Source organism: Hemiscyllium ocellatum, chromosome 36 (genome assembly GCF_020745735.1).
Source record: "Hemiscyllium ocellatum isolate sHemOce1 chromosome 36, sHemOce1.pat.X.cur, whole genome shotgun sequence".
Classification (NCBI taxonomy): domain Eukaryota; kingdom Metazoa; phylum Chordata; class Chondrichthyes; order Orectolobiformes; family Hemiscylliidae; genus Hemiscyllium; species Hemiscyllium ocellatum.
Window position 1 is genome coordinate 30,641,392 of NC_083436.1, and position 22,732 is coordinate 30,664,123.

The following is a 22,732-nucleotide window of genomic DNA, read 5'->3' on the forward strand; positions in this document are numbered from 1 at the left end:
TCCTGAAAGGAATCACAAGGTAACTTCAGGTCCAGCTGAGATTACAAAGTGCTAGTCTGAAAACCATCTTCCTCTTGGATTGAGTAAAGTTAAGTGCTCAAGTTGTCTAATCAACACATTTATTATTTATTCCAATGTACACCTTGCTTTACATAGTTGAGAATATGTGCTTCCATTCATTCCGCTCATGAGAAAATGCAGCCAGGTATGGAAACAGGTCTGAGACTTCTAGTGTTAACCATTAGATTCATAAATGGAGAAAGAAAATGATGAGTGAGCGAACTTCCGGTAAATATATTCTCCTGTCAGCAACCCCATTATACCTGTGATTTATAAATCTTCCTGTGAATCAGTATTGTGCTGAGTCTGTACATGCTGCAGCCCCACCCAAGTCTGTACCTCACCCAATTCATCATAAGTCTTGATTTTTCAATCAGCTCATCCCAATTATCCACCCTTGGTGTTTTGTACCGTCAAGAGGCACATCTGCTCCTTGTTAACGTGTTAACCTTAATTATAACTTCCTACTATGAGGTCTGCAGCTGTGATCCCAGGAGCCCAGTACTTGAAGATAATTATAGGCACATTCTTGGCTAAGAAGCCTTAATGATCAACCAGTCAAAAATTACTCCCCCAATATTAATTATTCTGTAGAACTCAATAGGGGTGCACCAATTCATATACACAAAAAAAAACTCCACAGCAGAGAGATGTTGGAAGTATTACAAGGAACCACTGAGAAATGAAAGAACTTACATTTATATAGCATCTTTCTTAACCTCAGGATGTCTCAAGTGCTTCACAGTCTTTGAAGTGGTTGCTGTTGTAACAAAAGGAAACTTATCAGCCAATTTATGGACCATAAGGTCCCAACAGCAATAAGATAAATGTATTGAAGTGTCAACTTAGATCATGTGTCAATTCTCCAGAGTGGAACTTGAATCCATGATCCTGAGGCTCAGAGATAAGAGGTTACCCATGCTGGGTCAAGGTTGGGTCCTCATGAACCAAGTGCTTATGAAAAGATGAGAAATGTGCTGGAGAAAGGGGACTCAAGGAAGGACAAACCAGAATAGAGAAATTAAAGCCAAAAACTGCAAAGACAAGGATCAAGATTGATAGAAAGATAAATTTTAAAAATGTGAAATAGGGACAAGAAGTCAAGGAAATAAAGGACTAAAGCAGACAGTGCCTGTGTGTGTATTTGAAGTAAGTATCTTCATCAATATAGGGAGCAATGTTGATTTGTGTGATGTTGATCCGCTGCATCAGTTCAAAAAGGAGTTGGATAAGTTGCTTATGTGGCTAATGGCACTGTCCACAAAAGCTCAATGGGAAGTGGGTTATGTACATTCTGCTCACTACAATCTCTAGAGCTTGTTCTGTTTGTTTTAAAGAGATGGAAATTATTACCCAGACATTTTCTTCCCTCAAATTGCTCTAGGCTAGGATGTTTCTCATCTGCCTTTGTTTTGCCTCTCCCAGGAGATTACAGTATATTACCATGGATGGAATGAAACTGAAGGGTGTTGGTATACTTAGATGTGTTGTGACAGTCTGGGATAAGCCCAATGGAACACCCAAACTCATCCTGTACATCTCTTTGGTGAGTTTAATTCATCATATCAACGTGATGCGAATAATTGCCTAAAGCTATATTATTCGTAAGAGTTCTTTGCAATGAAGATTTGTAATACATTATTATTTGAAAACCAGAATGTAACTGGAAGAAAAATAGACTTTACTTTTCAGTTCTGTGAAAGTAACTTTGTTAGAAAGAAAGGATCAGAAAGCAATTTGGAACAGTGACCCAAAGACATAATTTCCAAGAAAGCCGATGACTGAAGCTAAATGGCTAGCAAACTACCAATGGAGTTAATTGACTAAATGTAATGAAACTTATGAACTATCAAGCCAGATTTCACACTGGAATCTAGCTTTTCCAGTATTACCATCAGCTGATCATAACCTAGCTAATATCGATCCCTCAGTCAATGTTGTTTGAACAGAATACTTGGTTTGTGGAAGTTTGCTGTGTATAAATTGGCTGCAATTACAATGGTACATTTAAAATGAAAGAACTTGCATTTCTATAGCATCTTTCATGACCTCAGGATGTCTTAAAGACTACTTTTCAACTGGTTTAACTGGTTGTAATATGCTTGTGAAATCAGAGGTGATAGAAAAATTCCAGCTCTTTTATTTATTGCAATCCAATTACATTAAGAGTCCAAGTTAGTATTTTCCCCTTGCTTTCATTTTACCTCCTACCTCAACTCTTCATCAGAATATCAGCAGAGTCACCGGATTCAAACCGTTGACTCTGCTTATTTCCCACAGATGCTGCCAGGCCCGCCAAATGTCTCCAGCAATTTCTGTTTTAGTTTGAGAATATTGTGAGGTTTGTAGTTGCTAATCTGAGGTGATATTCCAGAGCAGTTTGAAGGGTTGACTGAAGTGGCACATTTTGTCCTTCAAAGAGATAGTAAGTTGGGGTAGCACGGTGGCTCAGTGGTCAGCACAGTGCCAGGGACCCAGGTTCGATTCCAGCCTCAGGTGACTGTCTGTGTGGAGTCTGCACATTCTCCCTGTGTCTGCATGGGTTTCCTCTGGGTGCTCTGGTTTCCTCCCATTATCCAAAGATATGCAGTTTAGGTGAATTAGACATGCTAAATTGCCAATAGTGTTCAGGTGCCATAGTGTTTAGGTGCATTAGTCAGGGGTTAATATAGGAGAATGGGTCTGGGTGGGTCACTCTTCAGAGGGTCAGTGTGGCCTTGTTGGGCTGAAGGGCCTGATTCCACACGACAGGGATTTTGTTTCAAGTTCCATTTGCCTATTCAGGTTAGGATTGCTGGATGTCCTGGTGTTCTCAAGGATTAAAGATTAACCTTCTGCCTTTTGCTACAAGCAGAATAAGCAAAACTAAAAACAACTGGGGCATTGAAACACATGAGCCCCTTTTCATTTTCTCTCATTGCTTGCGTACAGAAATATTGGTGAAGGGGGAAAATGTTGTTTTAGTGCTTCGGGTAATTGACAGAGAGATAAAATCACCAAAGAATACACTCAACTAAAGTTGGAAACAGTGATTCAGGTAAACCAAAATGGCACAGGGAAATCACGTGACTTGTATTGTGTCAGCAATTTCCTGCTGAAAATTACCGGGTAAATTTGGAAGAATCCGCAGGGAAGATCAGCCCCTACTCTTCCTGTAAAAAGTGACCCTGTGCAACAATAAATATTAATGCTTTGCACTGTTTTCCTGAGGGTTTACAAGTAGTGGATGAATACACAACTCAGTCAAAGAATGTAGAAAATAATTATTTCATAAACACAGCTGGGGAATGTCAATATGCAAACATTTTTTATTGCAATTTACGAGTCTAAACAAGGCAGAAATAGGTTTTCACCATCTCTGTCAACAACAGGTTCTTTTGGAGGTAAGAAATTCAGAGCAGATTTTGGCAGAATCATGAGAACCAAGAAGCTGCTGAAATTCATCTAGCTTTTGAACAATCTGGAACAACAATCCAATATATTTATACACTGATCAAATGGCATTCCAACTGAGAGCTTTCAATGCAAATTCCTGGCAGGAATAATGGCTTATCTACTATATATAAATAGAAGGCACAATGAGTGGGATGACCACCTGCTTCTCACAGAAGAAAGTCATTTGCAGCTTGATTCTGGCATAATCTGAATAATTTAGTCTTGCTATTTAGGCAATCAAGATTCCTAGAATTTCACTCTATAAAAGGTCCTACCACTATAAGCTAAATGTTTCTTGCTTGCTGTTTTCAGTGTGCATTCAGCTGCGTTGCATATCTTAACCTGGAAATTGGAGCACTAGGCTTTGCTGTTAGTTTTCTGCCAAGTGTGTGATGCAGTAGGATCTGCAATCGTAGATTACCTCACTCTGTGATCCCCGCCCATCAAATAAATCCCAAGCAGTGTTCATTGCTATAAATTAGATGAGTGCCAAGGCACTGAAACTCTACACACGTGCAATGCACTGGAAACAGAATGGCTGCCTCGGATTTCCATCATTTGAGTGGATCAGGAATTGGAAGGAGTAGGGAGATTTTTTTATAATTATCTAACATAACTTCCTTGGAAGATCAGCAGAACTGGTCATGGGGCTAGGAAAGAGCTCTCGGTAACTTAAACCTGGTCAGACCCTTCGGGCCTCGGTTCATTATCGATTTTGCAATGTAAAATGTGCAGCAATGCAGTGGTTATATGCTGCTGCAGTGGGGTGTGATTGAACCCAGGGTCAAGACTGCTGCATAAGCAGCCCACCTAAAGGAAGGTGAAAGCTCCAGCTACTTTCACTGCCACCTGTAAAGTTCAAGGCATGGAGGTTCCAATCAACTTTCACAACTATTGAGAACAAGAAGCAACAGGGGATTAAAGAGACATGTAAGGGTAGCATTTGAGGAGGATTATCCCTTCAAGTTTGAATAAGAATTTATCTACTTATTTGAGTAGGGATTACTCCTCCCTATTCCTTGCCTCCCCCTCCCCCTCCCCAACCCCAAAAAACATCACTTGGATCTCTTTTCTGACATTATCAGATCCTGAATGTCTTGAAAGGCAGTGCTTTTTGGACACATCTAAAAGCTTTCAAATTGTCCCTTTACTTTGTTCTTTCATTGAAAATGAGCATCGCTGGCTAGGACCGCATTTATTACTCATTCCCAAATTCCCTTGAGAAGGTGATGGTAAGTTATATATAAGGTTAGCCAATTTTGAGAAGATCTGTAGCTCAGGTTGTTACATATGATGTAGCTACCTTTCCAATGCCTTTAAGGAGTGTGTTCCAGGATTTTGTCCTAGCAACAATGAGGGAGTGATAATATAGTTCTGAGTCAAGATGGTGGGGAGACTTTGCATCTGGTGTACATGGTAGTGCTCCCATATATCTGCTGCCCTTCAAGGGTGAGGTGCTAAGAGGTCATGGGTTTGTAAGGTGTAGCTGAAGGAGCCCTGTTGAGTTGCTGCATTGTATCTTGTAGATGGTATAAAATGCTGCCACTGTGTGTCAGTGCTGAAGGAAGGGAAAGTTAGTGGATGAAGTGCTATCCAACTGGGTTGCTTTGCCTTGGATTGCCTCAAGAGCTGGACTCTATACTTGCACTGACTGGCCTTTGGCATCTTCTTCAACATGAGCTGATGGAGATCCTAACAACCTCCATAAGTTCCAGTCTTGGCTCAGTCATAGCACTTAGGCAACACTGCAGAGAGCCAAGTACATAATCTATTCTGAATTCAGTGCATTAACATTGGAGGTGCTGTATTTTGAATGGCTAATGAAACCCAAACTCTATCTGTGTTTACAGATGGACGTAAAAGGTCACATGAGATTATTTTAAAAAGAGCAGGCGAACTACCCAAGTTCCCAGCCAATGTTTATTATTCAAGTAACATCACTCTCTGCTATTATAGTAGTTTGCTGTGTTACAAATGGTAGAAAGTGCTTCACTGCCTTGATGATGTCCTACAATTGTGAAAAGTATTTATTTCACTACAAGGTTGGTCTTCAGTCCAATGCAATGCCCACATTGGTTCCGACAGCTATGTTAAAGTTCTCTGATATTTCCACCTCACTGGGTGTGAATGCCAGGGGTCACAGCTGATATTTAACTGGCTTATTCTTCAACTTGTGCAATCGCTTTTAAAATGTTCACCACTTCGATTATTGAGCAGCCACAAAACATTTGATTGTCACCACACCCCAGTTCCTGAAATGGAGTCTCTGAACCTTCCTTAAGTGCTTCAATTTTCTAGATATTTTCTATTTGTGACAAGGGCCACACTCAGCCTGTACTGCAGGTTTTTCCACATAGCAACTTATTTAAACTATCAGACTTTGCACTTCATTGTTGGCACACCCTGAAACAAGAGAAGCAGAATAACTGGGTCGCATTTCTAACACTGCAGATTTCTGAAACATTTCCCAAGTACAATGGGTTTGATTTTCTTGTAAACATTCACTGAAAGTATGTCTTGGGAAAACTAAATGATCTAATGGCTATTCATTCATTGGATTCCGGAAGCTTTATGTAAAAACTAGACAATTACAACACCACTGGCAGCAGATTTGTTCAATTGAAGGGATAATGCAGTCTTTCAAAGAATGAGAAAGTTGAAGAAAAACTTGTGATACGACTCAATGTTTGCAGGTCCTATTTCATATGCTTTAGATTCAATCAGCTGGTTATCGTCTCTCTCCCTCTCTCCGGCTCTCCAGAATTGCTTTCCAACTCAGAGAAACAGCCAAATGCATGAGGTATCCCACGGTCACAGTTTATACTTGAAAAATATCCCATGTCTTCGGAACTGAAGGCATTGTAGACCCGTGATGATGTGGGATGATGATTCTGCCACTAAAGACAACTTCTTTCAGTGAGTATGGGGAGACAGCTTCCGAACATTCACTTTGCGGTTTCTATAGCAACTGTGGAATCTGCTGGGCCTTTACATAATAAATCCTGGGCACAAAGTCATAGAATGACCCAGAATAAAAAAAAAGTGTTTATTCAACCAACCAAAGCAAGGAAGGTAAATGGACGATGTCCATGAAACCCAATCTTCTGCTGGATATTCATATCACTTGAAATTCTTTATAACGCGACTTTCTAATTCCCTTTCAAAGGTAACAGAAATATCTATTAACATACATTCATGGCAAATAACACCACAATCTAACCTTGCTTTGTAAAAACAAATGGGAAAAAAAATAATATCAAGGTTGCTTTTCCAAAAGGAGGATCATACAAGTTTGTATTTAAACCCAAAGGGCAATCCTAGTCAACTAGCTACCTGACGAAAAAGCAGCACTCTGAAAGCTTGTATTTCCAAATGAACCTATTGGACTATAATCTGGTGTTGTTTTCTTTAAACCCTGCTTCTCTCTTAACTATTTCCTTCATAACCTTATGTTTCTATAAGATCCCCCGTCATTCTTCCAAATTCCAATGCGTATAGTCCCAGTCGATTCAATCTCTCCTCATAAACCAAGCCTCTCAATTCCAGTATCAACCTAGTGAACCTCCTCTGCATCCCCTCCAGTGCCAGTACCTCCTTTCTCAAGTGAGGAGATCAAAACTGTACACAATACTCTGGGGGTGACCTCGCCAGCAACCTATACAGCTACAAGATAATCTCCCTGTCTGCATTCTGCTCCTATGTGCTATTGTCTATGAGCACAGGTCAGCCTCAACATCCAGCTTCTCCAAAAGTCTCGCTCTCTAAATATCTCCATATCTTCAGCAAATTCTTGTAACCTCTCAATCCCGTTTGTAGGGACAGAACTGCTTGTTCTACGTCTGGGCCTGCTGTATCACAACTCAAAGGTGGAAAGGCCAAACTAGAACCTTCATGGTCTTGCCACCGCTTGTGCTTACAACCATCTCAAGCTCACCTAGTTTTATCTCTTGAGGAGGCCCACTCAGTGGATCAAGAGATTATTAACAAAAGTGACAGCTCATGGAGTTGGAGATGACCTTGTGCCTTGGTTTGGTTGTTGGGTATCAGAGACAGGGTGTGGAGATAAAGAATCATAGAATCCATACAGTGTGGAAACAGGCCCTTTCACCCAACAATCCACACCGACCCTGCAAAGAGTAACCCACACAGACACATTCCCCTATTCTATATTAACCCTTTACTAATGCACTAAACCTACATATTCCTGAACATTATGGGCAATTTAGCATGGCCAATTCACCCAACCTGCACATCTTTGGACTGTTGGAGGAAACCAGGGCACCTGGAGGAAACCCACGCAGACACAGGGAGATAAAGGGTTCATTATCTAATTGGCAAGTATGAAGTGATATACCTAGTAAACTGAGTAGTGCTCTCAGGAACCCATCATGCTTATTAATGGCTTGGATGAAGCAATAGAAATAAGATAGCACTGTACGCTGTGCAGAGCAGGAAGTAACAGAGCCACAGACAAAATAAGTGAGTGGGCAAAACTGTAGTGATCGGAATTCAATGTGAGGAAGTGGGAGATTGTCCAGCTTGATTCTGAGAATGGCATTTGGCATTATTTCTTCATGATGGAAGTTTGGGAAGTAAAAGGATTTCATACCAATGTACGGAACTTAACTCATCACTAAGATGCACATATAAAGGGGAAGGATAAATGAATCTAATTTCAGTCTATGGATATGCTAGATGCGAAGTATCCAGCAGGTTCATTATTAATGTCGGAGCAAGTCAGCAGGTGGTAAGGTTTTCAGACCCTGCAAAGTATTCAGTAAATACGTCCATCCCTTTAAAATCATTTTTGTTTTTTTCCAAATTATTTTCCTTCCATTTCTGTGCATGACATTTCCAATTGTTTGTCCGTGAACATCACTGTTCTGGAAAGGTACTGCGAAAGCTTTTCTTGAAAATAAGCTCTTAAGATGTGGGCCTGCACATCTCACTGGGCCAATTCTGAACAGTCAAAACTAAATCACATTGCTGGGGTCTGAAGTCACCCATAGGCCAGGCAAGGCAAGGTTGGCTGATTTCACTCGAAGGTCTACTCGGTGAACAAGATGGATATTTACAAATATTTACAAGAATCTGGTTCACTAATGTGTTTTAGAGAGGAAAACTGCTATGCCTACTTGATATGACATACATTTGACTCCAGACCCACAGCAATGTGGTCAGGGTGGCATGGTGGTTAGCACTGCTGCCTCACAGCACCAGGGACCCAAGTTTGATTTCACCCTTGGGCATCTGTATTGCGTTTGCACATTTTTCCTGTGTCTGTACAGGTTTCCTCCCACAGTCCAAAGATGTGCAACTGAGGTGGGTTGGCCATACTAAATTGTCCATGGTGTCCAGTGACACGCAGGCTGGGTGGATTAGCCATGGAAAAGTTACAGGGTGGGAGGTTGTTTGGAGGGTACGTGTGGGCCTGTTTCCACACTGTAGGGATTCAAAGACTCTGAACCACCCTCGTGACAATTAAATATGGGTAATAAATGCTGGCCTGCCTAGTGACATTCACATTAATAAAAAAGCAAAGTTTTCATTCTAGGTCTATTAAGTTTTGCCCTGTTGCCTCGTGGGATTTGAAGCCTGGTCTTCAGAATATTTATCCAGATCTAAGCTGTATCATTATTCCAGTGCAGTTTCCTTTCAGCAACTCAAAATGAAACACTGGTATTCTGGCCACTTTGGAACCTCCTGTCGTCTTGAAAGGCGCTACATAAATGCAAGTAAAAAGTGAGGTCTGCAGATGCTGGAGATCAGAGCTGAAAATGTGTTGCTGGTTAAAGCACAGCAGGTCAGGCAGCATCCAAGGAACAGGAAGTTCTCATTCCTGATGAAGGGCTCTGGCCCGAAACGTCGAATTTCCTGTTCCTTGGATGCTGCCTGACCTGCTGTGCTTTAACCAGCCACACATTTTCAGCTACATAAATGCAAGTCTGTCTTTTCACTTCACATCGTTCAGCCACTGGGAGGAGAATCAAGGGCTTGGTGGAATGAATTGTATAATTTCTAATGGATGAGGTCCAGTCTCTGATGAACCTGACTTCGCTCTCGAATTTGCTACCTGTGGTGCCGAGTTGTGCTCCCCCCATTCACTGTTGAATTGAAGCATTGCAACAAACAAACAAAGTTTTGCCTGGTAACCGGAACGGTCTGGGGAGAGCTGAGGGAACTGTAGTCCTGTGCTATTGGCTTCTATCGTGCTCGAGCAACGTGATATGAAGGCAGTCGGTTTTTGTTTAATTGGGATGCAAAATTTGAACCAATTAACTTGTTCCGTGTCTGGACACTCGGCAACGTAGATTCGCAATCTGCTTGTTTTTTTTATTGGGAAGGGTGGTGAACTGCGGAATTAAACGGCAGAGCCAGCTCGCAGTAATTTAATAAGTTAATATGTGCCTGTGAGATTCCTCCGGCAGTTTCTGGGTGGGTTTCAGGTTGGCTTCCCATGTCTCTCAATAAACACACACGATATGAAGTATTTCGCCAGGTTGTGATAATTGTTAGTGTGGAGACTTGTCGCCAGACAGAGGCAGTCGGTGCTTTTGCTTTTAGGGCGGTGTCATCTGCTCAGTAAACACTCATCAGGGTGCAACCTTCCCCTCTCTGTTCCCGTTCACAGACAGCAGCCCCGATGGAGCAGCACGGAGCAGGCACCGGTTCCTCGGGAACTATGGACTTGAAAGAGGATCAGATTCAACTGCTGGAGGAGACCTTCACCCGAATGAGGCAACCAGACTCCTCGACCGTGATGCTGGTTTCGGCGGAGATTGGCCTATCGGAGAAGGAGACAGCGGTAAGTGAGCAGTCACCTCAAGATCCCATGGAGGAGGAGAGCTGGAAGCTCCCAATTAATCCAAGTCGAATACAGTTGGCTGTCTGTCCACCAACTTTTCTAGTAAACTTCTAGCCTGAATTTTCATATTCAGTATTTAATTGGTCGATTTGATTATTGCTGAAAATGTGTTGCTGGAAAAGCGCAGCAGGTCAGGCAGCATTCAAGGAACAGGAAATTCGATGTTTCGGGCCAGAGCCCTTCATCAGGAATGAAGGCTTATGCCCGAAACGTCGATTCTCCTGCTCCTTGGATGTTGCCTGACCTGCTGCGCTTTTCCAGCAACACATTTTCAACTCTGATCTCCAGCACCTGCAGACCTCACTCTCCCCGATTTAGATTTATTGGTTGACCAGTTTTAATTATTGGTCTTTAGAATCAACTTTTTTTTTAAATCAACTATTTTCTTTCCCCAGTGAGCTTTGAGTCTGGGATGTCGCACATTTTTAAAGGATATTAATGAACCATATTGGGGATGGGAGATCTTAAGATAATCAGAAGTGGTCACAAAGCTTCCCCTAGGGAATCTTTATATTCCAGATGTTTATATAATCCGCCCTAGTGGGTATCGAACCCATGTCCCCAGAACAAATCTAATGCTGATCGTGCTTGTTGTCTAACTTTGCATTCCTCGCCCTGTTCTATCGCTCTATAATCTTTATATGACATGCCTGTGCAAAACAGAACTTTTCATTGTCACATGTACCTAGGTACACAATAATAAATCAAATCCAATCAAAACAAAACATTAGCTTGGACTTCTAGATAGCTATTCCAGGGACTTTACCCATTTCACCACAACCTCTCCATTCCTTTCGGATTGTCAGATTTTTTTTAACAGAAAGTTAAGCTTTAGCTCTAAATTGGCGGATACCAGGAACAATAAAATATCATGTTAAGTTTATTAAAATTGTTCTTTCTAATATTAGAAAAATATTGGAGGTAAGGGAGGACTGACCAGGTCAGAGGTGGATAGTTTTGTGATGAAATCTCAAGGAATGTGTCTTACCCACGTTTGACTCAATGGAGTGGTCCCATTCTGCAAGACTCTAGCAAGGCCAGCATTTGTCGCCTGTTTATAATTTTTTGGCAAAAACATACTTGACTCACTTTTTAAAAAGCATGCACAGTTACTGAAGATTTTTGTATAGTCGTTACACATGAATATTTAGCAAACATTGAGATTTGGTATTTCCTGTAGTTGAGGGGGAAGAAAAACCAAGGCATTTCTAATTAACCATTGAACTGAGTGACTTGCTAGGATTCAGGAGCAGCTACAAATCAATCACATTGATGTGGTTTTTGGAGTCCTTTGCAGGCCAGATCAGGTAAGGATGGCAGATACTTTAAGAAAACATATGTTAGTAAATCAGATTTTTTTTAACAGCAATCAATAAGAAGTGTTATTGCTGAGGCAATTTTAAATCTGAGTTGTTATGAATCAATTGTTATAGTGGGATTTGAACCCATAGGCCTTTACTAATCAGAACATCAGATGATGAATTCAGTGGCATTATTCTATGCCACCCTTTTTTTTTCTTCTAGCTGGTATTCTTAAAACCATTGCCTACTATTAAGGTAAACTATTGCCCAAAGTCTACAAAACCTGAAAACTGCATTTATGATTTGTAGCATCAAAGGAGGCCACTTTACTCCGAGGCCACTGTCAGTCCTCCATAGAACAATCCAGTCAATCCCATTCCCTGTAACCCTGAAAGTCCATTTTCTTTTGACTTAGTTGATCATCTGTTTCCGCCACCTTTTTCAAGACATCAAGTTCAATCAGATTTGCTACACTAGACAAAAAGACACTTCCTCATATTCCCCTGTAACTTTTAATCAAAACATTAAATCTGTAACTTAGTCCTTGAACCAATAGCTAATGGGAACAGTCCACCTCCATGCTGTCCCAGCCATCACCTAGATCCCTCGAATGAACAAAAAAAAAGCTGTAATTATCCATCCATTGAATTTTAATACATCACTTTTTTAGTGGACAGAAAACCATGGATTGCAGGCCTGATCTTTCCCAAAGTAGGTGTTCCAGGTAACTGAATCACCCCATAGGTGGCACCAGAGGCTTTATTGTGCATATACCTACGAGGATAAAATATCTGCAAATATCCATGAGAATTAAGTTCAGAAACCTCCATGAAAATTGAGAGAATCAAGTTGTTTAGAAAATCTTAATGGAACCAGTATTAGATGCTCAGAACAGAGAAGGAAACTCTTATTTTAGATAAATTGGCAGTGTCTTAGGCTATTAAACAGACACCAGAAGTGATGCAGGGAAGTGATTAGTGGGCAGCACGGTGGCACAGTGGTTAGCACTGCTGCCTCACAGCGCAGAGACCTGGGTTCAATTCCCGCCTCTGGCGATTGACTGTGTGGAGTTTGCACGTTCTCCCCGTGTCTGCGTGGGTTTCTTCCGGGTGCCCTGGTTCAGGTGAAATAGCTATGCTAAATTGCCCATAGTGTTAGGTAAGGGGTAAATATAGGGGTATGGGTGGGTTACGCTTCGGCGGGTCGGTGTGGACTTGTTGGGCCGAAGGGCCTGTTTCCACACTGTAATCTAATCTAATCAAATGGAACTGGTTTACCATAACAACAGCCAGACTACCATAGTATATTATTTAATGGTAAACTATATGGTATGCCCAGCTATTATTGATTCCTGTTTAAACCAATCAATGCCTTATTCATTCATATGTTTTTAATTCCTGTTTAAAACAGTAAATACCAGAATATATACCCTATATGGGAGTACTGTTCAGTCTTCACAAGGAATTGTCTGAACTGGATTACAATATATTGTTCAATTTAAATTTTTGACATGTAAACAAATTAAGTCAATGGGCATTGACTGGTTTAATGACTTTAAAATGTATTTGAGAGATTTCACTATCAGATTTGTAAGATCTGTAGATGATGGTCTCTGACAATATTGCATGGTTGAATCCAAGTGTGAACTAACCGATGACTCTCAGTTAAACCTGAATCTAACAGTAACATGAGCTGTCAATTGATCATAAATCATTAATCCTCCTCCTGCAACACTTCTCCACTGTTATCTAACTCTAAGGGATTGCACTCACCTGGTTCCAATTTTTTCTATTTAATTTTAACTACAAAATGAACCACAAAGGCTTATTTTCTGCTTCAGCACGGTTCTATCTTGGGTCTCTACAAAGGTCTATAACTTAGCTCCCTCCAGTTTCACACCTACTGCACTTGTACAACATGATCCAAAAACATAACATCCGCTAGACAGGTGACAGCCAACTCTGCCTCACCGCCACTACCTTCCCTCCACTATCGATAAGTAGTTCAACTGCTTGTCTAACACCCAGTCCTACTGAGGGAGAAATTTCCCAAACTAAATATTAGCATGACTGAAGCCTTACTTTTAATGATTATTTGAAGGTAATTATTTGATGCTAAACCAGATTGTTCTAAAACTTAATGTCATATTTGAATTATTTGAGATTTTGATCATCTATCTGCACCATCACACCTTGTTCGCCAATTCTGCTGCTGGCTGAGATCATTTGATGCTGAAATCTTGATTCATACCTTTTTTTTGGCTACTTCTGGACATATCTCTTTGCCGTGTTCCTGCCTAACTTCCTCCCTAGCCTATGTAAATAAGAACAGCTAAACCACTGCTACCCATTTCATAACTCTCACCATTCCCCATTCACTCATTGGACCTGCTGCTGACCTAACTAAATAATTCTTCCCTTTTTGCAATTTTCTGCCTTGTTTTCAAACCTCTGAAATTTAAAGTGCCCTTTCTCTAATACTCTAATGACCTACAGTCCTCCGATCTACTTCCCTCTAATTCTTGGCACTTGAGCATCTTTTGATTTTTAAATGCTCCACTGTTGACAGTTGAGTTTTCAGCTACACTGCACTAAAAGCCCCTCCCACAATGTTTGCCTTACTACTGCTTTGTAATTTCAGGGCATGCCTTTAAAACTCCCCTCCAATAAGTCATCTGCCCTAAGATAATCTTCAATGGTTCAGTGTTAAATTTTGTTAGCTAATGCACCTTGGATTGTTTTACTGTGTTAATGGTGCTTATGTTGTTAGAGAATAACAATCTGTTTTGTTTGTGCTTCTTCAGCAATGGTTTAAGGAGCGCTATGCAAAGTGGAGACAGGCAGAAGGATTACCTCCAGAGTGTGGATCTGTCAAAGACTAAAGACTGGTAAACACTGCCATCACCATGGAGTCAATTCCACTACGCTGCAGGCTACTTTCATTTCACTGGTTATATCCAGCAGAAATGCCTCCTTGGTTAGGTTCTGAGCTTAATACCTCCTGTCAGTGACTTTGGTTTACTTTTGTGAATTCAAAGTCTGTTTGATTTAATTTTTGCATAGTTTGAGTCTCATTATTGTGGGTGTACTCACTTACATTATATGCTAATTTCAATTTATTAATGTGATTATTAGAGAAGTAAATTTGTTTATTGGGTTTAAGTGCAATTACTAAATCATTTATCTGTGAGACATTAAATAATATATAAATTGAAGACAAACATGCACTCCTTTTGTGCCCTTTAAATAAAAAGCTTATGTTTTCATTTGCCACGTCTACTTTGTTCAGAAACAGATTATTTGTCACCAAACACCTACCTCTGGAGGACTGGTGGAATTGGTAAGGAATGGATCCATGAGGTTTAACATTTGAACAGTTCTAAATGAATGATTTGTCAAAGCCTGTGTGAAATGAGTGCTTCATCTATATATTTCTGGCTGGAGAAGGCAGGGGATGCATGCTCTATTAATGACATTTGAGTTGTTAATTTATAAGTCTCTTCTGTGTACTACTGAAACTTGGCTGGCATATCCAGCAGGCTGTGAAGTGTGTGTTTAAGGGGACATTGGGCTGGTGAATGAGTTTGTTCTGTCTCAATAGTTGGATTCAGTAGTAGGACCAGAACTATTTGGGAGCTTGTCCCATCTTTGCCAGTGTTTGGTAAATGTGGCACAAATTAATCCTATAGAACGTAGATGTTCTATCTTTGTGTGTGACAGCTTGAAGAATTCTCAACTCTGCCTCTTCAAATGCATTCCATTAAACTTTTCAAGGAAAACTAAGAGTTTAAGTCCTGATCCTGATTGTGGGCGGCACGGTGGCACAGTGGTTAGCACTGCTGCCTCACAGCGCCTGTAGACCCGGGTTCAATTCCCGACTCAGGCGACTGACTGTGTGGAGTTTGCACGTTCTCCCCGTGTCTGCGTGGGTTTCCTCCGGGTGCTCCGGTTTCCTCCCACAGTCCAAAGATGTGCGGGTCAGGTGAATTGGCCAAGCTAAATTGTCCGTAGTGTTAGGTAAGGGGTAAATGTAGGGGTATGGGTGGGTTGCGCTTCGGCGGGTCGGTGTGGACTTGTTGGGCCGAAGGGCCTGTTTCCACACTGTAAGTCTAATCTAATCTAATCCCTTCCTGCCATCTGATATTTATAGGATGTTGCTGCAGGAATTGATTGCTATGCCATAATGAGACTGTGTGCTCAGCAGATTCCCTACAAAAATGCATAGTAGAAATCAAGGTACACTATTTAACTCCCAGTAATTACTTTGTGTGGTTCTGATGGCATTGAATTGTACCCACAATGGGGAAATGGAAGTTACTGCTTTTGACCACACTGTTGAAATACTTAGCTATTTCCTGCAGTGAACTCACTGGAAGTCCCTTCGGGCCCTTAGACATCTATCCTAACACCTACAAATGAGAGAGTACATCACAATAACAACAAGTGCAGACAAATTGATGTTTCTCTTCTGTTGCCTCTTCAAATCGAAGAGTATTTATCAAAGGAAGCAGTAATTAGAACAGGACTTCCATATGCACTTGCTTGTTCTAAAATCATTGAATCCCTTCAATGCAGATCAAGACCATTTGGCCTATCAAGTCTGCACTGACCCTTTGAAGAGAATCCCACCCAGTCCCTGCATTAATCATGACTAATCCACCTAGCCTGCACATCCCTGGACACTATGGGCAATTTAACACAACCAATCCACCTAATCTGCCCATCCTTGGACTGTGGGAGGAAACTACAGCACCCAGCGCAAACCTTGCAGACGTGGGGAGAACGTGCAAATTCTGCACAGTCAGTCACCCAAGATTGGAACTGATCCTGGGTCTCTGCTGCTGTAAAGCAGCTGTGCTAACCACTGTGCCACCATGTTAATGAATCCTTACTGAATGTCACCAAAATGGATAATTTTGTTGCACAGAAGTTCTGAACCAGATGTAAACCTTCAGAAAAGAGTTAACTGACACACACCTGCCTACTGCTGCGCCTTCCCCAAAGACTCCAACTGAAGTAAGAAGGACCAGATGTCTCAGGAAAGGTTGTCTACCCTCCATTGTTTGCTGTTTTTATTGTGAACTGTTATAAAAGACAGAGGCATTGAAAAGCATGGAATCTATGGTACAGTGCATGTTGGTTAATAAGTGGAGGAAAGAATTATGGTGCTCACTCAAAATCCAAGCCAAATTCTGCTGGTAAGTATTCAGATAAAATGATGCCCAAATGTTGGGATTTTGTTTGAATTTGACAGGAATTAATTAGATTTGGAACTTAAAGCAGAAAAAACCTCTCTGTTAAGGAGTTTGTGAAAGCCCCATTTTTATGGAAAGTGATGGAGGCACAGAATTCTTAACATTAAGGCTTTATGGACCATTTCAGAACACAGGAGTTGGCCATGTTGCTGAGAGTCTGGAGTCATTATGTTGGCCAAGCCAGGAATGATGGTTCCTTCACTTATTTGTGAGAAGAAAATCAGTCTTTTATCAGAAACAAGAAGAGAAATTGCTGGAGAAACTCATCAGGTCTTATAGGGAGAAAACAGTTAATGTTTCAAGTTCAGTGATCCATTGACAAACATTTATGTATTTGCAAGTGTTAGGTTAGGATAGAGGGTGTGACCCCAAGGTATTTTTAGTGAATTCATAGCAGGAACAACTGAGTGTTTCACCAAGCATCAATGAGGTATTAGTGTGTGGGTATAACTTGATGCATTCTGTACCATTCTGAAGGTAATTACTGGGAGTTAAGTAGTTCTGAAGAAAGGTCACTAGACTTGAAATGTGTTCTCTCCACAGATGCTCTCAGACCTGCTGATTTTCTCCAGCACTGTTTCAGATTTCTGGGATCTGTAGTCCTATTTTATCTTTTTACCAGAATCTGTTAGCTTCATGTTCCTGCCACAAGCTTTTCCTTCAAGATTTATTTGGTTAATTTAGTTAAATTCCTTGGCTTCCATTGTGGGCTGTGAACTCCTATATCCAGATCATTACTCCCAGTTACTAACTCAGTAACGTAACCATCATGCGGTCATATCCCTTAGCTGTTAACATTGAACATTATATTGGATATTGGGACTGAAAGAAGTGATAATGAATGGATATGGAAGTTGAGTGTTAAGTATGATAACTATTTTGCTTGCATGATGACAGTTTGCTTCTAAGCATTTCTAATCATTTTAAGCAGTGAATTGCATTAATCTGGATTGAACACAACAAGATGCTTTCAAGCAGGTATGAATGTGCATTCCAGGTAATAGAACACCTTATGATAGTGAAGGTGTGATTAGTGTTCACAGTGAAAGTGGAATCTACAGTCATATATCCTGTTCAGCTCCACCTGGCTGTCACAATTGATTGATAAGCTTCTGAGGCTTAAGGTATCATCTCAGTCTTTCACCACCCAAACCATTCTAAAACTACTTTACTTGAGTGGAAAGTAAATGAAAATGGGCCAGGGTTTGCGAATGACCAAAAACAGCCCTAGGAAATCTCAGGACAACATCACAGCTGAAGAACTTCAAAAGTGGCATCACCTTTTGATGCAGAGGAATGAATGGCAGAGACTAAAGAAAGCTAAGTGTTTGATTACTTATTACTTTAATATTTAATAAGTTGATTAAGGAGAAACTGAAAAAGCAAAGTTGAAAAGTCAGTAATCAAACCACAAACCCTCAGCTTTAAATAACTAGACAAGGTTGATATATTAACCTTGAGCAAAGGATTTAACGCCGTTCAAATTCAATCCATTCAATAACCATACACTTGAATCTGCACGAATGCTTAGTTTATTTTGTAAGTTGTCACCAAATATCATATCGAAGTAAAATGGATGCTAGTAACCTCGTTGGTTTGCTGGCTGATATGTGGTTCAAAATGACAGTGTAGGTTCGATTCCTGTTCTGTCTGAGGTCAACTTGAGATCCTGACTACTCGCTCTGCCCTGAGTATGGGAGCAAAGTGCCAGTGACAAAAACTTTAAATAAAAATTATGCAATCTTTGGTAGTCAAAAGCATTTGCTATTTTTTTTAAAAAATCCAATCTTTTCTATTCTATACAAGACCTGTCTCCAGATCACAATAAGAGAAACTTTGTTTGAAAGATTATTTACATCTTTTACAGTACATAAATCACATTGATCAACCTAAATTTGAAGGTTACAAAATTACAAATTTTACCTTGTTAACAAATATTAAGCAGATATAACCACTTTTTTCTTTAAATATCCTTGTTTTGGTGCAGTAGCTCCAAACCTGTGGGTGTTGTTTTGGGCTGATGCTCCTGTTGTAAGTGTTTCTTCCTCTCTGTACCTTTTTAAAATATGTCTCTTCCATCCCACCCCCCCATGCCCATTTCACAGCTATCACTGTTATTAGTGTGAACACCCTCTTGAACCCTGGGAGCTTCCTCCATTCCTGATGTGTCTCTACTTTTCAAATTCTACATCCCAACTTTTGTGTAGATAGCCCATCACATAAGGAACAGTTCATTGATATTTTCTAATCAACCTCTTCAGAGATATTGTTGGTCTTGAAACTGGGCCATCTGCCTGAGATAGGGACACTACCTCTGTGCTACAAGAGCACTAGGAACAGTTTACTTTCTATTACTTTTGAGTCTTAAGTCTTTTTTTAATAAATATATATATAACTTTTTTAAACAAAAATATATATAAAAGTACTGAAAAGTAGAAATAATACTATTATATTTCAGTAATGTTAATGATAAACTACCTACTACCCTTTGAGATACAATCCTCTCATATTTACTTAACCCAGGTTAAAACCAACTCTAATTAAATGAAATAGTAGTGAATTAAGATAAATTACAATCCAATTAAATTTATCTTACATGACATTACATTAGTCCACTTGCTGCACCTCAAACGAATCAGGAGCAACAAGTTATTATACCCATATTTACTGGGCCTCATCCTCTGTGGGTCCCCAGACCACCATATACGGCCCTCATGACTCTCTCAAGTCCCTAATCAGTACTGTCGATAGGTCCATGTCTATGTAATTTTGAAATGGCTGCCATGTCTTATAAAGTTGCTCTGTTCCATGGTGTACCATACTTGTCAAGTATTCTTGAGGGACATATTGCATTACAAGTCTGCACCACCCTGCAAGACCTGGAGGTTTTTCTGATAATCCAGTTCATTAGAACGTTCTCTCTCGTATAGTGTGTAAGAATGTTAAGTAACCTCTTCCCGTGCTCACCCAAACAGGGCAGATTCGGTAGTCCCAAAAGAAGGGATACCGGATCTTCCTTAACTTCAATTCCCAGGATCTTCTCCAGCTCATTCACTAGGGCAACACAGTACCCACGAATCTTGTAGCAGGTCCAAAAGCAATGTGAGGGTGCCTATGCTGATTTTACATTTTGGGACATTTCTTAAACTTTGCTAACCTCTCTGCTGTCATCTGGGTCCTGTGAAGGATCTTCACTTGCATAGCTTGTGCTTTATTGCATATTGAAGCTTTCTTTACATTTCCTCCATCCATTTTCCCATGTAGGAGAAGGTCCCTATTAGGCATCTTGTATTTCTGACTTAACTGGTTGAAAAACATTAAGACTGCTCTCTCAAATAAATCTCCCAAACAGGAGATTCCCTTACCCTAAAGCTGGAGTCCATTGACCCAGGTCTAAATGCTGGGGCTCCCACCAATGGGTTAAATGGCAAAGGCTTAAGGAAATTGCCCTCTCCTTGCTGCATTATCCTCCATACTTTCGCCATATTTATGATAATTGGACTCTCACCATACTCAGCCCCAGCTCTCAGCTTGTCCATAAAGGTGATGAGGGACGTTGTGCCTGCAAGGCCTCAATATCAGGCCATATCAACCTCGAGTTGTTACACACCCTGGCATCCGTATATGACAGCAGGGTGCCTATTTGGTATCTCTTCAGATCTGGGAGGTCCACTACCCCCCCACCCCCATATTCCACGGAAGTTGAAGGTTGGTAAATTTAATGAGGGGGCATCTGGCACCAAGTAAAGGATCCAAGCCAACTGAAAAACCTCCACAGCACCTGTCTACGGAACAACAACGGGAACATCCTTATAGGATATAATAACCAAGGAAGAACATTTATCTTAATCAAGGCTATATGGCTGATATGGGTACCCCTCCCTCTGCTGCAAGTCGTGCTTTATTCTCAAACAATTATACAAAGTTATCTCTGTACAGCTGACAGAAGGTAGGGAGTAATAAAAATTCCCGGATTGAGAAAACCTTTGTGACCACCGAAAAGGAAACCGCATTCCGTCCTCCAGCTTCAGTACTTCCACCAATCCCCCCACGTGCATGACTTCCGACTTTGCAAAATTTATCCTGTATCTTGAAAAACCACAGAATAATTTTTTGTAGTAGCTGGGGTATGGACTTTTCCGGATTATCCAGGAACAGAAGGACATCATCTGCATAAAGAATAATTTTGTGTTCCTGAATTCCCACCTTTGGTGCCATTATTTAAGGATCCTTTGAGATGGCCTCTGCCAACTGCTCAATTGCCAAGGTAAATAATAGTGGCAAGAGGGGACATTCCTGTCGGCTGCCTCTCCCCACAGTCAAATTACTCAATTCGACACCATTTGTGATAACCGCTGCCTTGGGGTCTCTCTATAACACTGCCACCCACCTGGCCAAGGTCTCTCTGAAGCAAAGTGATCTAGAACATCAGAGATATGTCCATTCCACCCAACCAAAAGTCTTTTCTACATCCAGGGACACTACCAAGCCTGGCATTTATCTCTGCTGCCATACTTGTACTATGTTCAATACCCTCCTGATATTATTGGAAGACCTCCGGCCCTTGATGAAACGCGTCTGTCATTTTTATAATAAAGGGCAACACCTTTTCCAAGTCTACGCTCAACTATGAAATGGGTCGGTATGATGCACAATCCTTGGAGTTTTTCCCTTTCATTAAAATAAGGGCGATATTGGCCTCTCTAAGAGAGTGCAGAAGGTGGTCCTGGCTATACGAGTGACTATACCTCTCCAGAAGCAGTTCAGCTAACGTGTATAAACTCCTTGTAAAACTCACTCGGAACCTGTCTAGACCAGGTGCCTGGCCACCACTCGTACCTCCTGTACCATCAGAGATGCATTTAAAAGGGAGGCCTGATTTGCGTTAATACCGGGGAGGTCTAGGTTTTCAAAAAAGGATTCCATTCTCACGACTCCATCCCCACAGCCCTCCGACCATATAACTCTGCAGAGAATTCCCAAAATCTGGCATTCATCTTTTTCAGCTTGCGAGTGATGTTGCCAGTTCTCTCCCTAACAATGGACCGCAGAGCACTTTTCGTCCTAGCCGGAGAAGCCAATCCATGTATTTGAACAGCCTTTGCTTTGCAAAGGAGGCCCCTCTCTTTGCCGCTTGTGTGAGCCCTGAGTCCAGAGCAGCCCAGAGAGCCACACCCATTGTAACTTGACCACAGATGGTCTGTTTTAATATACCAACCTCAAGCCTCTGCTGCTGCTCTCCTCTCTGTCTCTTTCTCGTTGTTGAGTATGAAATAATCAGACCCCTTAAATATACCTTTGTGGTCTCCCAAAGCACCGTTGAATTACTGGCCGTACCCCAATTGATGTCCCAAAGAACGCTGAACTCTATTGTAATGTACAGTACAAAATTGCCATCCTTCAACAGAAATGGATCCATGTGCCAGTGCCATGTGTCTGTTCCACTACCCTTGGTCTTACCATCCAAGTATACTGCCGCATGGTCCGAAATAGTTATGTTCCCAATCCTGCAGGCCAAGTCCAATGAACTGACGGAACAAAGAATGTATCAATTCTGTGTGGGTTGGAGTATAAGGTAAAATCCCTCCCATTAGGGGGAGACACCTCCACACATCCAATAGCCCAACTCCTTACACAAGTCCACTAACTGTCTAGATTGCAGCGGTGTACCCAGCAGACCCCTTGGCATCTTGTCTACTCTAGCATCCATGGATTAAAGTCTCCTCCTATAATCGTGCAGTGCACCTCAAGCGCCATAACTTTAAAAACAGCATCAACTAAAAATTTGAGAGGATGTGCCAGGGGACAGTAAACGT

General features: G+C 41.1%; 1 protein-coding gene across 3 annotated transcripts; it reads left to right on the top strand.

Moving 5' to 3' along the window:
• The first annotated feature begins 1,489 nt into the window (after positions 1 to 1,489).
• Positions 1,490 to 14,886, top strand: hopx (HOP homeobox). 3 transcript variants are annotated; one of them, XM_060851574.1, is made up of 3 exons: positions 1,490 to 1,606; positions 10,127 to 10,300; positions 14,466 to 14,886. In XM_060851574.1, exons 1-3 carry the CDS (start codon positions 1,505 to 1,507, stop codon positions 14,541 to 14,543), a joined length of 354 nt encoding a protein of 117 aa, XP_060707557.1. In that variant the 5' UTR covers positions 1,490 to 1,504; the 3' UTR covers positions 14,544 to 14,886. The 3 variants fall into 3 exon arrangements, with proteins under 3 accessions (XP_060707557.1, XP_060707560.1, XP_060707559.1); XM_060851577.1 differs by lacking the exon at positions 1,490 to 1,606 and adding an exon at positions 9,470 to 9,643 and having other exon boundaries at positions 14,466 to 14,878; XM_060851576.1 differs by lacking the exon at positions 1,490 to 1,606 and adding an exon at positions 9,736 to 9,930 and having other exon boundaries at positions 14,466 to 14,876.
• The last annotated feature ends 7,846 nt before the right edge of the window (positions 14,887 to 22,732 follow it).

What these genes read in the sequence shown, in the direction of transcription:
- hopx (XM_060851574.1), top strand. Translation starts at nt 1,505, where the DNA reads ATGGATGGAATGAAACTGAAGGGTGTTGGTATACTTAGATGTGTTGTG. An exon ending in TCATCCTGTACATCTCTTTG is followed by an intron (nt 1,607 to 10,126) that starts GTGAGTTTAATT and finishes TCCCGTTCACAG; the next exon opens with ACAGCAGCCCCGATGGAGCA. An exon ending in TATCGGAGAAGGAGACAGCG is followed by an intron (nt 10,301 to 14,465) that starts GTAAGTGAGCAG and finishes GTGCTTCTTCAG; the next exon opens with CAATGGTTTAAGGAGCGCTA.